Here is a 17,920-nt window from a genome sequence, read left to right as displayed (position 1 = left end):
CTTCCGAAGAATTCGACTTCCGAAGTCGAAGCCTCCGGAAGTCCGCCCGGCGCGCGCAGTCGGCGCATGCTCAGAAGTGTGAAATCTCGCTTCGTGCATGCACCATAGCAGCGCTTAGACAACCGAAAACCTCGACTTACGAAGACAACCGCGGATTTGCACAGCCATCAAGGGGCTCCCTTAAAGCACCAACCATCTGACTGGTGTAGAAATCATTTGACTGAATGGAGAAGTATTAAATGTCCAAAATAAACAGCAGTGGTCCCAATCCACCCCTGCAAAGCTGCTGACTTCAACGCAGCTCCTCTTTCCATGTTGTCCTCGTTCCATGTTGCTTATCCTTCTGTCTGAGCTCTGAAGAGAGCAGCTATTTTCTTTGAAACCCCCAGTCCTTCCTTCAACCTCCTCCCCCTGTCCCCAAATATGCACAGGCACACAATGATTGCTTATTGTAGAAATTCCTTTATTTCTTTAGCTATTAGTGTCTACTGTATTTCAAAATCAAAATTTTAACACACACACACCCTTTTAAGTAACTTTTCTTCACTCTGAGATGAACACCAAATCCAGTTCTCAAAATGGAGCCATGCATTGTTTTAATTCTTCCCTGGCCTAAAAACCAGAGGCATCCGATTATATGAACAGAAGTAGGTTAAAATTTCCAAAATGAAAACTGGATTTCCGCCTTCCTTCCTGTGATAATCCATTAGTGTTTGATATATTTTAACGCTCTGCATAGACAGCTGCCGACTGAGTTGATCTACATTAGTTGGCACTAACTGTGCATGTAATGAACTCCAGGCATGCGGCCTCCTACTCCTACCAAAGTTTATCCTGAAGATTTGTATGCTTGAAATATCCCTGGCTAAGTTGGAAGGAGTGGTTCTAAGAGTTTATTTATGGACCCCTCTGTTGAGCAAAGAAAACAACTGAAGTTTTGAGAAGCCCTTAACGTTTTAGAAGATCAGAGTTAGACTGGTTGAATCTGCAAAGCGGGAAATTCTATGGATTCCGTGATCCCCTTAATAATACAAGAGTAATTCCTACTCCTTTGTCATCCATCTACAAAGTGCAAGGAGAATGTGGGACACCGCTGGAACAAAGAAAGGGAATGCACAATCACTATAAACATTTCTAAACTACCCGGCTATTACAAAACAAATCAATAAATCCTGACCTTCTTTACTTAATGAACTAGTTCACTGGAAACGACTAAGGGTCTTTGAGAAGGAGCCATCTTGTCTCCTGGAGCACCAGCCAAAAGCCTGCTGGAGTTGACAAGCAGCACATGAATGTTAGGGCCTGTCCATGTTCTTTTTCCAGATTAGATACTTTCATACAGAGTTTGAAAATATTAGTCCTTCCTTTCGTCTACTGTATATTCAAAGCTGTTCCTTACAGTCAACATCCTCCAGTTCATTTCTGTGACTCGCTCAGCTTCTTGAATTCCTCTTTTTAAAAAAGAACAGAACGACTCACAGGATTTGAAATGCTGTCACAATGGCCTGAGGAGGCTTCTGAGATGCACTACAGACACCCAAGAACGAGAGAAACAGTTCTTGAGCTTTGCTGCTGGCTAGGACACACCCTCTTATATTTTCAGAGAAAAAATGTGAATACTTTTAACTTGGTGTGAGTTTGTTGTGGCTTCTTGCTTCTATGAATTCTTGAATGGTTATAAACCAAATTTTCCACTATATTGCAAGCATCTTTATGGTTTCTTTCCCGCGTGCATTTTATGATGAGAACGAAGGTTAGAGCTGCAAGTAAAGGTCTTTCCACATTCAGAACAAGAATACGGCTTTTCCCCTCTGTGAATTCTCAGATGTGCGCTAAGGCTTGAACTCTGGCCAAAGCTCTTTCCACACTCAAAACATGCATACGGTTTTTCACCTCTGTGGATTTTTTGATGTATACGAAGGCTAATACCCTGGCTGAAGCTCTTTCCACACTCAAAGCACTTATATGGCTTCTCCCCTGTATGGATCCTGCGATGGCAAATAAGTTCTGTGTTAGTACAGAAACCCTTTCCACACGTCACACACTTATATGGTTTTTCCCCTGTATGGTATCGCAAATGCACAGTAAGGTGTGAACTCTGACTGAAGCTCTTTCCACACTCTGAGCATTTATATGGCTTCTCACCGGTATGAGTTCTCCGATGTGAACTAAGGTGTGCACTCTGACGGAAACTCTTTCCACATTCCAAGCATTTATATGGTTTCTCCCCTGTGTGGGTTCTCTTGTGTAAAGTAAGGCTAATTAGATGGGCAAAGTTTCTTCCGCACTCCAAACAGCTATATGATTTCTCTCCGGTGTGAATTTTTTGATGAGATGTAAGGCTCGAGCTGTGAGGGAAGCTCATTCCGCACTCCAAACATTTATACGGCTTCTCCCCTGTGTGGATTTTTTGATGAGACGTAAGGCTTGCGCTGTGAGCGAAGCTCATTCCGCACTCACAACATTTATACAGCTTCTCCCCTGTGTGTATTTTTTGATGCGACGTAAGGCTTGCGCTGAGACGGAAGGTCTTTCCACAGTCAAAACAGGTATACGGTTTCTCCCCTGTGTGAATATTTTGATGTTCTGTAAGGTTTCTGTTGCGACTGAATCTCTTCCCACACTCAAAACAGGTATACGGTTTTCCCCCTGTGTGAATTTTTTGATGTTTTCTAAGGTATTTGTTGCAACTAAATCTCTTCCCACACTCAAAACAGGTATACGGTTTCTCCTCAGAGTGGACTTTGTGATGTCTTTTAAGGTATGAGTGGCGATTGAAACCCTTTCCACATTGTAAGCATTTGTATGATTCCTGTCCGGCGTGAATTCTTTCATGTGATTTTAGGTCTGAGCTGTCACTGAAGCTCTTTCCACACACCAAGCATTTACACGGTTTCTCCTCTGCGTGGATTCTGCAGTGTGAGTTCAAGCTAGATTTACGTTCTGATGAGACCAGAGTACGATGACTGTCCTGTTCATCACCTGCTGAAGTTAAGGGAAAATCACAATTAAAAATGTAAGGCAAATCACAATCCTAGTGAGACATTCTGTAACAAATGATGATAAAGATTTTATTATTTATACCTCACCCATCTGGCTGCGTTTCCCCAGCCACACGGGGCAGCTTACAGCATTTATGAAGGTAAAGGTGCCCTGGATGGTTAAGTCCAAGGAAAGGTGACTATGGGGATGTGGCGCTCGTCTCACTTTCAGGCCAAGGGAGCCGGCGTTGCCCACAGACAGCTTTCTGGGTCATGTGGCCAGCAGGACTGAATTGCTTCTGGCGCAACAGAACACCGTGACAGAAACCAGAGCGCACAGAAACACTGTTTACCTTCCCGCCATAGCTGTACCTATTTATCCTGTTCAGGACCAGGGAGTCACCACAGGGAGTCAGGATTCAACCTCAATCCATTAGCCACCATCAGCTGACCTGCACTGACAGACAGTCTCAGGTGCCAAGGAGCAATCAGCACTACACTTTCAGGCTCCTGATAATATCCTTTGCAGTCACATCCTCAGGAGAATAATAATACAGTGGTACCTCTACTTACGAATTTAATGCGTTCCGAACCCACATTCGTAAGTCGAAAAAAATCGACTTACCTATAGGAATGCATTGGGAGAAAAAAAAGTCAAATCCTATAGGAATGCATTGGGAGAAAAAATTCATAAGTAGAAGCAACCCTATCTAAAAATTTGTAAGTAGAAAACCTCATCCAAGATGGCGGACGGAGCTCCATTTGTAAGTAGAAACATTCGTAAGTAGAGGTACCACTGTAATAATAACAATAAAAACAACAACAGCAACAACAACAACAACAACAACAACAACAACAATATTTTTTGTATCCCACCCTCTCTGGCCGAGGCCGGACGCGGAGTGGCTAACATCATTAAAAAAACACAATATGCATAAAAAGAGACATAAATTAATTAATGCCCTCCACCCCCTGGAACTCATCTGACCTCCCCCAGCCTCAGGTGGTGCTGGAGGTGGGGCGCCCCAGCTCAGGTCATTTCTAGGATCACAGATCCCACCTCTTTGAAACTATTTTGCAGAACTCAGAAGTTTAGACAAGCTGCAGGTTCCTCGGAGGGAGGCAGAAGCAAAGGGAGCCTGAAGGGATTTTCCTTGTTTCCACTCTCTATCCCTCCATGCCCCCATCTCCATTGCCCAGAACTCACCAGATCTCTCTGAGGGTCCTGGGAGAGAACAGTCAGAGGTGGCGGAAGACAGCCTGACCAGGTCAACCGTCCATCTTCCTTCTTCCATCCTCGCTAGGTTTGCAGGACCAGCCTCTGTCAATCTACCCGAGGAGCTCAGAAGCTGCAGGTTCCTGGGAGGGAGGGAGGAAGAAGCAAAGGGAGCCTCAGAGGCCCTGCAGGTATTTTTCCGCCCAAGGTATTTTGTTGGTGAATGAAAAGCCTGCCTAGGTGTGGAGTTCCCACTTGCATTAAAGAGAAGCGCCCCCCTCCTGAACCCCACCATGCCAGGAAAGTGGATCTGAAAGAGGATCTTCCTCCCACCACCATTAAAAACATCCCTTTCCTTTCCTCTCTGCCAGCCTGGAGCTGTGACAGGGCTGCCTCCCTCCATTCCTCCTCCTCCTCCCCCAACCCCACATTAGGGGAAGGGGCTGTAGCTCAAGGGACAGAGCATCTCCTCAGCAGGCAGAAAGTCCCCCCTCCTCCAAGCCCCAAGGGCACCCCCATTGGCCTAATTCTGCCCTCTTTACCGAGCATTGACTTCTCTTTCTCCAAAACATCCATGCCTCTTCCCCGAGCCATCCTGCCTCCTTTCCTTTGGGGAGGGGTTTCCTACTGCACCCCACAACTGCTTCTCCCCCCCCCCCCGCTGGCTTGCCTTCTTGCCTTGCTCTCTCTCCTCCTGGGCCGCCCTTGCACGACTCGGGGCCCTTTGCTCTTTCGGGGCTCAGCTGTGGGGTGCAACCCCATGCATGCTCCTATCCCGGGGGGCTTCTCTCCTGCAAAGCAGCTGCTCTGACACGGGAGCCCCCCCACCCCCTTAAAAACACCCCCATTTTCCTACCTTGCAGAATGTAGTCTTTCGCTCTGCCGAATCTCCTCCCTCGCACGTGTGACAAAGGGAGGAGGAAGTGACACTCTCTCCCTCCCCCAGGAAATCCTCTGTCGTAATATCAGCGCAGCCTTTAACCCTCGAAGAGCCAGTATTTCTCCCAAACCCCCACCCACCCCACCCCCACCCACCCAAACTGTAAGGTGCTGGGGACACTGCGGATTCTGCTTCAGGGGACCCCATTAAATAGGGTTGATACCTTTGTTCTGGCAAAATTACAGGGCGGTTGGGAGTGTTTTCTCCCCCCCCATCTGTTGCTGAAGTTATTTCAAAGCAATCCATTACAATCTGTTGCAACCTAACCGGATGCCCCGCCCCCGGAATTCTCTCTCTCTCTCTCTCTCTCTCTCTCTCTCTCTCTCTCTCTCTCTCTCTCTCTCTCTCTCTCTCTCTCGTTATACGAGTGTTCCCTCCAAGGGACTCTGTCAAGGAGGGGGGCGCTTTGTGGGGTCCCGTAGGCAGAACCCGCAATGTTCCCAGCACCATACAGTTCGGGGGGTGGGGTGGGAGAGACACTGGCTCTTCAAGGGTTAAAGGCAGCGATTATATTATGACGGAGGACTTCCTCCTCCGTTGGTCACATCCTCCTGCATTTAAAAAGCTGCGAGGGAGGAGATTCTGCAGCGCAGAAAACTGTGCTTTTGCAAGGTAGGGAAAAGGGGTAAAAAAAAGGGGGGGTGCCAGATCAGAGCAGCTGATTTGCAGGAGAGAAGCCCTACTGGAGAAGGCAGTTTTGCAAAGAGGCAGCGGCGGGAGGGAGCATGCGTTCGGCTGCCCCCCCCCCAATTCAGGGGGGGGCAGGAGGAGAGCAAGGCAAGAAGACAAGGCGGGGAAAGAGGCAGTTTTACGGTGGGGCAGGATGAACCCCCCCCAAAGGAAAGGGGGCAGGATGACTCGGAAGAGGAGGAGGGAGGCATTGGTGTTTTGGAAAAATTAAGGGGAAAGAGGGCAGGATCAGCTGGAAACTCGTTTCAACACTACAGTACACGGCATGGGTTATTTTTTCTTCTTCGATGCCTTTGGGGTTCAGGATGAAGGCACCCAAGAGGGCACAGTCTCTCTGTATCAAGGTGTTGGGAGAGATGAAGGAGGGTAGACTTTAAGGATGGGAAGAGGAGAACCATTAGCTGTATAATGAACGCATGCAGCAGAACTGGGGGCTCCAAGCTCAGTGAGCTGCCTACAAATAGCCTTGTTCCCCCTTAGCAAGGGGTTTTCAGGCACAGAGTCTCATCCCTGCCTTAGGATTGAATCTTGGGATTTCTGTCTGCTGAGGAGATGCTCTGCCCCCGAACTACAGCCCCTTCCCCTAAAGTGGGGATGCAGGACAAGGAGGAACAGAGGGAGGCAGCCGAGTCGCAGCTCCAGGCTGGCAAAAAGGGAAAGGGATGTTTTTAATGGTGGTGGGAAGAAGATCCTCTTTCAGGCACGACTCCACTTTCCTCGCATGGTGGGGTCCAGGAGGAAGGTGCCCCTCTTTTTCATGGAAAGTGGGAGCTCCACACCTAGGCTGGGTTATCATTCACCAGCAAAATGCCGGCAGGGGCTCTGAGGCTCCCTTTGCTTCTTCGTCCCTCCCAGGAACCTGCAGCTTCTGAGCTCTTCAGAAAGGATGGAAGAGGCTGATCCTGCAAACCTAGCAAGGATGGAAGGAGGAAGATGGACGGTGGACCTAGTCAGGCTGCCTCCCACAACTTCTGACCGTTCTCTCCCAGGACCCTCAGAGAGATCTGGTGAGTTCCAGGGAATGGAGATGGGGACATGGAGGGATGTTGGCAGTGGGAAAGCAATCTGGCAAGAAAAGGGCCAGAGCTCTGGGCTGTGAGAGATAAAAGATACCACACTGCTGAGAGCCTGTTTTGCTTATGCTTATAAATTGGGTTTGTTTGTTTTTTGTTTTTTAGTGATTAAACTGTTTTTAAGTGTTATAAGGGCGTTTTGTGGGGTGTGCCTGGGAGGGGAGAAGCAGGGGGAGGCCCATTTCAGTGGTTATGGATAGGGGGAGGTATGGTGTGGGAGGAGGGGCAGGCTGGGTAAGAGGCACACGGCACAGGCAGTTATATATCAGCCAGCCTTCGGGTCTGCAACTGCGGCTGTTGAACACCAGGTCGGCCCAGAATAAAATCTCCCTCGTCCATGATCTGAGTATGGATGAGGAGGCTGATCTGGCCTGTATCACTGAAACCTGGGTGCGTGAAGAGGGTGGAGTTGGTCTCACCCAGCTGTGCCCACTCAGTGCAGCATCAGGCCAGACTCAAGGGTTGGGGAGGGGGAGTTGCTGTGGTCTATACAGGTTCTCTATCTCCAGGCTCTCTGTTCAGTTTTCAGCAAATGTCATCGATCTCTTTCCCCAAGCAATCACAATGTTGCACTTGGACAACCACGACATGCCCAGCACTACCGGGTACATGGGTAATCTCGTGATGTGGAAAGCAATTGTCTCTCTGTATCCCAGTAACTCTAAGCCTACAGGCATCGTGGCTCCTGCGATGCGTCCGGACAACAAGGGCCACTCATCTATGGTTTTCAATTCAAGCGGGGTTCTAGCTTCTGCATGGCTAACCCCAACCTCTACATTAAGTTCACATCTATAAAGTCAGTCGATGCTCCAGAGTCTATGAGCACGCACACTTGCTCGCTGTTCCCACCCAGGAGTCGTAGCATGGCCCACACAGTGATTCCTGGAATGACTGGTCCTGGCGGAGGCCTGACCCAATCTTAAACAACTCCTCACCCACAATAATACCACCACCAGACTTAACATGGACACTGGTACCAGAGCCTGCAATAAACCCAGATGCCAACTTTGCTGCCTCATACACCCGGACAACACCATCACTGGCCCCAACAACATAAAACATACCATCTCAGGACTATTTAATTGCTCATCTTCTAATATTGTGTATGCCATCAAATGCCACCGGTGCCCTTCAGCTCTCTATATTGGACAAACAGGCCAAACCCTATGCCAAAGGATAAATGGACATAAATCTGACATCAGGAATCACAAGACAGAGAAACCAGGAGGAGAACACTTCAATCTCCCAGGACATTCTATACAAGATCTCAAAGTAGCTGTTTTATTACAAAAAAATTCAGAAACAGACTGGAAAGAGAAGTTGCTGAATTGCAACTCATTACCAAGCTTAAAACCATGCAGAGACCTGGTCTGAATAAGAACACTGGATTCTTATTACACATGATCAAGCTTTCTTTAGCACCTCAGCCCTTGCTTTTTCCTGCAAGACCAATTGCAGTTGTTAACAGTCGTTAACAGTCATCAACAGGTTTACCACTCCTATGGAAGTGGTAATGGAAAGCCTGGACTTTGAAGTCATCTTATTTTACTTGTTATTTTGTATTACATTTACTGTTTTTAATTAGGTTTTTATAATTTTGGATTATGCGGAATGCTTTATCGGAGTGGATGTAGCAACCGAATAATTTCGTTGTTCCCGCAAGGGGACAATGACAATAAAGATATCTTATCTTATCTTATCAGCCAATCACCCATTCCCACTACCCTTCTGAGTAATACCCCTCCCCACCCTCTGACTATACATAAGGGTCTGGTGACTTCTGTTTCAGTGTATCTGAAGAAGTGTGCATGCACACGAAAGCTCATACTAATGACAAACTTAGTTGGTCTCTAAGGTGCTACTGGAAGGAATTTTTTATTATGGTATTTGCCAGTTCTCAAGAGTGTTGGCAGGGCTCTGGCTCCTTATCAGCTGGCATTCCTAAAGGTGAGGGAATTGACGCTGGGCTATGCCCTTCTTGTCTGGCAGTCAGCCCTCTCCCTGGCTACTCCCTTCACTAGGAGCTGTCTGGGCTGACTCATTCATGACAGGTACACAGGCTGAAACCCTGCCTGCACACAGATTGTGGTACATGCTCTGCTTATCTCCCGCTTGGACTACAGCAATGCTTTGACTCCCAGTATGTTTCCAAGCGCAATTCAAACTGTTGGTGCTGACCTTTAAAGCCCTAAACGATCTCCACGCCTCAGCGCCAGGGCGCCCGACCTGCTCAAGACTGCCCTGCTTGGACTACTGCATTGTGCTCTCCTTGGGGCTACCTTTGAAGGTGACTCGGAAACTACAATTAATCCAGAATGTGGCAGCTCAGCTGGTGACTGGGAGCAGTTGCCAGGACCATATAACACTGGCCTTATAGGATATAAGGCTCCTAGTACGTTTCTGAGCACAATTCAAAGTGTTGGTGCTGACCTTTAAAGCGGTAAATGGCCTCGGCCCTGTAGACCCGAAGGAGCATCTCCACCCCCATTGCTCAACCCCAGACACTGAGGTCCAGCTCCCAGGGTCTTCTGCTGGTTTCCTCACTGCAAGAAGGGAAGTTACAGGGAACCAGACAAAAGGCCTTCTCAGGAGCGGCGCTGTCCCTATGGAACGCCCTCCCTTCAGGTGTCAAGGAGATAAAGAACAACATAACCTTTAGAAGACATCTGGAGGCAGCTCTGTACCAGGACGTTTGTAATTTTTGATGTTTTACAATGTTATAAATATGCTGTAAGCTGCCCAGAGTAACTGCAGAAACCCAGCCAGATGTGTGGGATATGAATATTATTATTATTATTATTATTATTATTATTAATCATCATCATCATGTTACAGAAAGTATCACTAGGATTGTAATTTGGATTACACTTTTAATTGTAATCTTCCCTTATTTTTGGCAGGTGATGAACAGGATAGTCCTCGTTCTTGGGGCTCATCAGAAAGAACCAAGCATGAAGTCAAAGGAAGGACCTTCCAAGATCAAGAGGAAACAAGATCACAGGTGAAAAGCCTGGAAGAAAATGGGAGGAATAAAGGCTTTTTGATGCAGACTGATAATGGCCATCAAATCCCCATCCAGAAAAAGCATCACAAGGGGAAGAGCACAAATGAAAGCCCTTCATGTGGCAAACCATTCAAATCTAGCTTCAACTCACCCTGCAGAATCCACACAGAGGAGAAACCGTGTAAATGCTTGGTGTGTGGAGAGAACTTCAGTGACAGCTCAGGTCTAAAATCACATAAAAGAATTCATGCAAGACAGGAATCCTACGAATGCCTAGAATGTGGAAAGAGTTTCAGCCACTACTCAAATCTTAGTCAGCATCAGGAAGTCCACAGCGAGAAGAAATCACTTAGCTGCTCTGAGTGTGGAAAAAGCTTCATTTCCAGATCAGGCCTTAAATCACATCAAAAAAGTCACGGAGGGGAGAAACCATATACCTGTCTTGAGTGTGGGAAAAGCTTCATTTACAGATCAGGCCTTGTAGATCATGAAAAAAGTCACACAGGAGAGAAACCATATACTTGTTTTGAGTGTGGAAAAAGCTTCATTTCCAGATCAGGCCTTGTATATCATCAAAAAAGTCACACAGGGGAGAAACCGTATACCTGTTTTGACTGTGGAAAAAGCTTCACTTACAGATCAGGCCTTGTATATCATCAAAAAAGTCACACAGGGGAGAAACCGTATACCTGTTTTGACTGTGGAAAGAGCTTCCATCAAAACCAAGGTCTTCTTGTTCATCAAAAAATCCACACAGGGGAGAAGCCGTATAAATGTTTGGAGTGCGGAATGAGCTTCGCTCACAGCTCGAGCCTTACATCTCATCAAAGAATTCACACAGGAGAGAAATCATATAAATGTTCGGAGTGTGGAAGGAGATTTGCTCACCGTGCTAACCTTACTTCACATAAGAGAACCCACACAGGGGAGAAACCATATAAATGCTTGGAATGTGGAAAGAGCTTCAGCCAGAGTCCACACCTTACTTCACATAAGAGAACTCACACTGGTGAGAAGCCGTATAAGTGCTTTGAGTGTGGGAAGAGCTTCAGTCAGAGTTCACACCTTACTGTGCATGAGCGAATCCATACAGGGGAAAAACCATATAAATGTGTGACGTGTGGAAAGAGCTTTAGTAACCGCACATACCTTGTTAGCCATCGCAGAATCCATACAGGAGAGAAGCCATATAAGTGCTTTGAGTGTGGAAAGAGCTTCAAACAGGATACAGGCCTTACAGCACATCAAAAAACTCACGCAGGGGTGCAACCATATAAATGTTTTGAGTGTGGAAAGAGCTTTGTTCACAGCACAGGCCTTACATCGCATCTAAAAATTCACACAGGGGAGAAACCATATACCTGTTCTGAGTGTGGAAAAAGCTTTGCTCATGGATATCACCTTACTTCACATAAGAAAATCCACACACAGAAGCCGTAAATGCTTGAAATGTGGAAAGAGCTTCTTACTGTGCATGAACTTATTCAGAAAGGAAACAACCAGTTAATTGTTTGACATGTGGAAAGAGTTTGACATGTGGAAATAATAATTTTTTTATTATTATTATCATCATCATTATCATTATTAGGGTATTTTCCTGGAATTAGGAGGTGTGTCTGTTCTGACTACTGTACTGTATTTGTTTACCCTTAATCCTATGCACCAAGGGTAATAAAGAAAAAATACCGACACCTTAATCTAATGAGTTAAAGGATCCCTTTTGATGCCAAAAAGCCCGAAGATCGAGTGGCAACAGACCCACACTACAAGTAAGGGAGGAGAAGGGAATACCAATCTTAAATGAAACGAGATCCCGAGAGCTGTGCCTTTTGCTTGAGATCTCCCCATCAATAACCTGAGGCACCAAGGCTACAGCACCTCTCCCACCCATTCCTTGGTCCATCGTCCAGGGAAGCATAAAGCTGGTGAGATCCATAGAGGGGGTCATTTGAGGACATGGCGAGCTGGCAACCACTGAAAGCCATTATATACTGTTTGGGGCCAGTGTATTCCAATGGAGAGTGGAGGGGTATTTGGGCTGAGTGATTAATAATAATAATAATTTATTTATACCCCACCCATTTGGCTAGATTTCCCCAGCCACTCTGGGTGGCTCCCAACAGGATATTAATTATTGATATATTATTAATAATTATTAATATTTTATTAATATTTATAAATGTAAGCCGATATTATTACTTCCCTAATACCTTTATGCCTCTGTAACATTTTTTTCCTTTAAGTACCTTTTGTTGCTCATTTTTGTTTACCTTTTGTAAAATAGTTGGTAGTTAAAAGAATGTAACCCTAGTAAAAATCGTTATGCTATTCGGTTCCTGAGTGTATATGCGGTAGCTTCTATGCAATAAAGTTTGCTTGAAGATTACTGTGCCGATCTTTACATTAAGCATGAGGATGTGAGAATATTTACTCAACTTCCAGAACACTTTTAAGGATAATAATCTATATATACCAGAGATTCCCCCACTCCCCAGAGAGCCCTCCCATAGGTCTTGGCCTTCACCATACTACCCAATCCACAATCCGTGCCCTCCGCTCATATCTCGCCCGATCCACGATCTCCGCCCTCCGCAGATTTCCCCACCGACAGGAAACAGCCCAGTGGGGCCTACAGAGGAATCTGAAGGGGGACTCTGAGGGCCCATTTCACAGACTAAGCCAAAGTAGGGCCTACAGGGGAGTCTGAAGGGGGACTCTGAGGGCCCATTTCACAGACTGACCCACAGTGGGGCCTAGAGGGGAGTCTGAATGGGGACTTTGAGGGCCCATTTAAGAGACTAAGCCAAAGTGGGGCCTACAGGGGAGTCTGAAGGGGGACTCTGAGGGCCCATTTCACAGACAAAGCCAAAGTGGGGCCTACAGGGGAGTCTGAAGGGAGACTCTGAGGGCCCATTTAGGGCCTACAGGGGGGTCTGAAGGGAGACTCTGAGGGCCCATTTCACAGACTAACCCACAGCAACGCGTGTCAGGGCCAGCTAGTAGTAGTAGTAGTAATAATAATAATAATAATAATAATAATAATAATAATAATAAAGCTAAGAATTAGCACCAGGGTCAAAATAGGTCATCACAGGGATCTCTTTTTATATCAAATTATGCCAACTGTCCCAATGCTATGATCCATAGAAATAAACAATAGTAAGAAGTTCATCGTGGCACCCATCTTTACAGCAGCTCTCTCCCAGCCTGAAGCAAAACTCAGACCGCTATTTGAGTTGCCTCTAGGCTCATTCAAAAAACTTATTTTAGCCCTCCAAAGCCATTGCGGAAGCGTCTTCAGCTAGCTCTTGCTACAGCAAGGAAACGACAACTGGAAGGAGCCAGCAGAAGTAATGTCAGGATTTGAGTTGGTCGTGCATGGCAACCGTGGGGCGCTCTCAGTACATCACAGTCTCATCCTGGTTTTTGATACGAAGCAGATTGGTAATGTTGTACTGCTTGGGGGCTGGGGGTCCATTGTGGGTATTTTCTCGTAGACGGTCCATTTCCTGGTGGCGTTTGCACTGAATGTGGCTAGAGGAGAACCATTGGCTGTAAAATGTCATTGATTTCTCACCACCAGCAACTGCTGCAGCATAGCTGGGGGTTCCAAGCATACAGAGAGCTGCCTATACAGAGTCATACCATTGCTCCACCTGGGCTACTATTTTGTTTGTTTTTGTTTTTGTTTATTTATTTATTTTTTATAATATATATTTATTGGTTTTATAAAACAAAACATACAACACAGAAAAACACACAATTTACACCACACAACAAAATACAAACACTACAGAGAAACAAAAGATATCAAATCAATCTTTTAACATAAATCTATATCGACTTCCTCCATTCCCTCCCAACTGCATTTCTTTATATTACTTCCAATCTTTTTCTTTTAAAAAATTTCTTAACCTATTAATACTCTTAATATTCTTAATGACTTATCAATAATAGAAATCTCTTGTACTTATCTCAAAATACAATTCTATTCTAATAAATCTTAACATTCAATGCAATAATAACACTTAACTAAATCTTAATACACAAAAAATTAACTATCACTCTTCTACAGCCTCCTTTTACTTCCAACCGTTTTGCTAAAAACTACTGATCTTGCAATTCTTTTCTAAATAAACTTTAAATTTCTTCCAATCTTCTTCCACCGATTCTTCCCCCTGATCCCGGAGTCTCCCAGTCAGCTCGGACAGTTCCATTAATTCTATCAGCTTCATCTGCCAATCGTCCACCATGAGTATATCTTCAGTTTTCCAATTACTTGCTAATACAATTCTAGCTGCTGTTGTGGCATACAGAAAAAATGTACCGTAATATCTTTCTTGGGTATTTCCTCTCTAATTATCCCAAGTGAAAAAAGCTTCTGGTTTCTTAACAAACATGTTTTTCAACACTTTCTTCAATTCATTATAAATCTTATCCCAGAAGCTCTTTACTTGGGGGCATGTCCACCACATATGGTAAAAGGCTCCTTCTACATTCTTACATTTCCAACATTTGTTGTCTTGTTTATGGTAAATCTTAGCTAGCTTTACCAGTGTAAGATGGTATCTATACATCATCTTCATCATATTTTCTTTCACAGACTAAGCCAGGCATCCCCAAACTTCAGCACTCCAGATGTTTTGCACTACAATTCCCAACATCCCTGACCACTGGTCCTGTTAGCTAGGGATCATGGGAGTTGTAGGCCAAAACATCTGGAGGGCCGCAGTTTGGGGATGCCTGTTGCGACGAACCCGGGCGTTGCCACCAATTATTGCGACAATCCCGGCGTTGTCACTAAACTTGCGATGATCCCACCTAACATGTGCGGATCCCACCAATGCAATGTGCCTCCCTTTTTACCAGCTAGCAGAGTGTTGAAGGAAATTGATTATTTCACAAAGAACCCACTAATCCTTCTTCCTCCCAAATAAACTGCCTGTTTAGGTTTGGGGTCTGCTAATAATCGAAGTACAGTTCCAGTTCTCCCAATAACGTGGCTCAGTATCCCTTTTAACTCCCGGCAAGTGTATCAGGAACCACCTTGTGCTCACAGTCAGGATTCCCTTTTACCTAAGGTTCACCTCAGCTGCCTGTTGCTACTTTGTGGCACCTTCTTCCTGGCACTTGTCTTCCCTGGGCTTGACCTTGAGGTTTTAAACTATTTTCCTGCTCCTCAGGTTTAGTCTAACCTCCTCTCTACAGTCACCACCCTTTTGAGTTAGGATACTTCACTGGAATAACAAGGCACATTCGTTTTTAACGTAACATTTAAGAAAGCTTTATTAAACTAGAGGACATGTAAAATGCGTAATGGTTTCATGTGTATAAGCTCTTAGATCATATTCTTAGTTTCATATAAGACTGGCTAGATAATATAATTCTAGTAAACTCCTCAGAACACTCTAAGATCCACTAATACTACCCACACGCTCACGCTCCCGAAAACCCCTCTCAACTCTATCAACTGAAATAACTGCTCCCCATTCGCTTTAAACTCGTGGCAGGAATATCAGGAATGTGCCATTTTGCAGTTAAGCGATTGTGATGGAGTAGGGTGGGCTTGGCACCAGTTTTGTGTCTCTGCAGGGTCTGTGAAGCTGAAATGATACATTTGCACCTCCCGCTTCTTGCTGGTTTCTCTTCTCGCCTGTTACCTTTGCAACAACAACCCTGTACTGTGGTCCACGTGGTTTAACAAGGTCTCAGGATTTATATCAGAGGGAGATGGAACCCCAGCCAGTAATCTGGACACATGGAAGTTTCTGAGTCATCTTTCAGGGAAGTTCCAAATAGAAGACATTGCAGTAACGCAGCCTGGAAGTTCCCAGAGCCTGGAGCGCAGTTGCCAAGTGACCTCTGTCCAAAATAGGGTCCCGTTGGAGAGCCAGCAGGAGGTGGAAAGAGTAAATGGGACAGCCAGTGAAAGGGTGGCTGAGAGAAGGATAATTTCCATCCTGCCCTGTTTTCATTGTAACTAGAGCCTTTCTCTGTTCCTCTACAGCTTGGCTTCCACTTAAACCTACATTGCTTATCTCACTGTCAGCCAAGGCAAAAACAAACATGATCAATTATCAGATTAATTCTGTAATTTAAAGGAACATTCCAAAGGAAGAAAAAAGTCAAAAAAAGGCAGAAAATAGCATAATTTTTACATAACTTTTTAATAAATAGGATTTTATTAAGGCTTTTCATAATACAATAAAAAACTAATCTAGACAAAAGAGAATAGCTGACTATCAAACAGTTGCCAGCACTCTGTCAACAGAGATAATTATGCGGTAATTTATGATAGTATCACACTCTCTCTTTGAAGCTAGATTAAACAGGATTAATCTCACTTGCTCTGAAGGAGCAGTTCATCGCACAGAGACAATGAGGTTTTTTCCAGATGTGTAGGAGAATCTTGGACAGAGGAACTGCTATTGGGCCCAAACACCGCATACTAGCTCTTAAGGTGAGCCCTTCTAATTAAAGTGCTATCCTCATTAAAAACATCTAAATGTTTCTTTCATCTTGATTCACTTATACAAAATGAGTTGTGAAATCTGACCAAATCTTTTCCCACATTCCAAACATATATATGGTTTATTCCAAGTGAGTTCTTTTATGATAAGGCTAAATCCCTGTGCAAATCTCTTTCCACACTCCAAACATTTATACGGTTTCACCCGTGTGAATTCTTTGATGAGAATTAAGGCTTGTGCTGTTAGTGAAGTTCATTCCACACTCAAAACAAGTATATGGTTTCTCCCCTGTGTGAATTCTTTGATGATATGTAAGGTTTGAGTTGTGATTGAAGCTCTTTCCACACTCAAGACATGCATACTGCTTGTCCCCTCTGTGAGTTTTTTGATGAGATGTAAGGCTTGTACCCTGGCTGAAACTCTTTCCACACTCAAAGCACTTATATGGCTTCTCTCCTGTATGGATTCTGCGATGGCAAACAAGGTATGTGCAGTTACTAAAGCTCTTTCCACATGTCACACATTTATATGGTTTTTTTCCTGTATGGATTCGCTCATGCACAGTAAGGTGTGAACTCTGACTGAAGCTCTTCCCACACTCAAAGCATTTATACGGCTTCTCACCAGTGTGAGTTCTCTTATGTGAAGTAAGGTGTGGACTCTGGCTGAAGCTCTTTCCACATTCCAAGCATTTATATGGTTTCTCCCCTGTGTGGGTTCTCTTATGTGAAGTAAGGTTAGCACGGTGAGCAAATCTCCTTCCGCACTCCGAACATTTATATGATTTCTCTCCTGTGTGAATTCTTTGATGAGATGTAAGGCTCGAGCTGTGAGCGAAGCTCATTCCGCACTCCAAACATTTATACTGTTTCTCCCCTGTGTGAATTCTGCGATGAATTAGAAGACCTGTGCTGCAACGGAAACTCTTTCCACAGTCAAAACAGGTATACGGTTTCTCCCCTGTGTGAATTCGTTGATGCGATTTAAGGCTTGAGTGGTGATTGAAACTCTTTCCACACTCAAAACAGGTATACGGTTTCTCCTCAGAGTGGACTTTGTGATGTCTTTTAAGGTTTGAGTGGCCATTGAAACCCTTTCCACATTGTAAGCATTTGTATGATTCCTGTCCGGCGTGAATTCTTTCATGTGATCTTAGGCCTGAGCTGTCACTGAAGTTTTTTCCACACACCAAGCATTTACTTGGTTTCTCCTCTGCGTGGATTCTGCAGTGTGAGTTCAAGCTAGATTAACTGTCAATGTTTTGGCACATAACGAGCTATCATTTGTTCTCTTCCCCTTCTGGAATGGGATTCGATGGCCGTTATCAGTCTGCATAAGAAGACCATTATTCCTCCCAATCTCTTCTTGGTTTTTCTCTTGTGGTCCAGTTTCTTGTTGATCTTGAACGGTCTTTCCTTTGACATTATGTTTCGTTCTTTCTGATGAGTCCCAAGAACGATGACTGTTGTGTTCTTCACCTGCTAAAGTTAAGGGAAAATCACAATTAAAAATGTAATGTAAATCACAATCCTAGTGAGACTTTCTG

At 44.9% G+C, this 17,920-nt stretch overlaps 2 protein-coding genes across 2 annotated transcripts; one reads left to right on the top strand and one right to left on the bottom strand.

The window, feature by feature from the left end:
- Window positions 1-228: 228 nt before the first annotated feature.
- Window positions 229-17,620, bottom strand: LOC118084270 (zinc finger protein 91-like; the record flags this gene model as incomplete). The annotated part of the gene is made up of 2 exons (XM_060269418.1): window positions 229-2,901; window positions 16,579-17,620. Coding segments are annotated over 2 exons (2,232 nt in total), but the record flags the coding sequence as incomplete, so codon positions are not given.
- On the top strand, window positions 5,652-12,278 carry LOC118081249 (zinc finger protein 883-like). The gene is made up of 3 exons (XM_035107636.2): window positions 5,652-5,749; window positions 6,683-6,834; window positions 9,801-12,278. The coding sequence occupies exons 1-3, from the start codon at window positions 5,652-5,654 to the stop codon at window positions 11,342-11,344; spliced, it is 1,794 nt and encodes a 597-aa protein (XP_034963527.2). The 3' UTR covers window positions 11,345-12,278.
- Window positions 17,621-17,920: the final 300 nt, after the last annotated feature.

Source organism: Zootoca vivipara, chromosome 2, assembly GCF_963506605.1.
Source record: "Zootoca vivipara chromosome 2, rZooViv1.1, whole genome shotgun sequence".
Classification (NCBI taxonomy): Eukaryota; Metazoa; Chordata; class Lepidosauria; order Squamata; family Lacertidae; genus Zootoca; species Zootoca vivipara.
The sequence above is the reverse complement of the archived record's forward strand: the minus strand, read 5'-3'. Positions and strand labels throughout refer to the sequence as shown.

What these genes read in the sequence shown, in the direction of transcription:
- LOC118081249 (XM_035107636.2), top strand. Translation starts at nt 5,652, where the DNA reads ATGACGGAGGACTTCCTCCTCCGTTGGTCACATCCTCCTGCATTTAAA. An exon ending in GAAAACTGTGCTTTTGCAAG is followed by an intron (nt 5,750 to 6,682) that starts GTAGGGAAAAGG and finishes CGTCCCTCCCAG; the next exon opens with GAACCTGCAGCTTCTGAGCT. An exon ending in AGGACCCTCAGAGAGATCTG is followed by an intron (nt 6,835 to 9,800) that starts GTGAGTTCCAGG and finishes TATTTTTGGCAG; the next exon opens with GTGATGAACAGGATAGTCCT.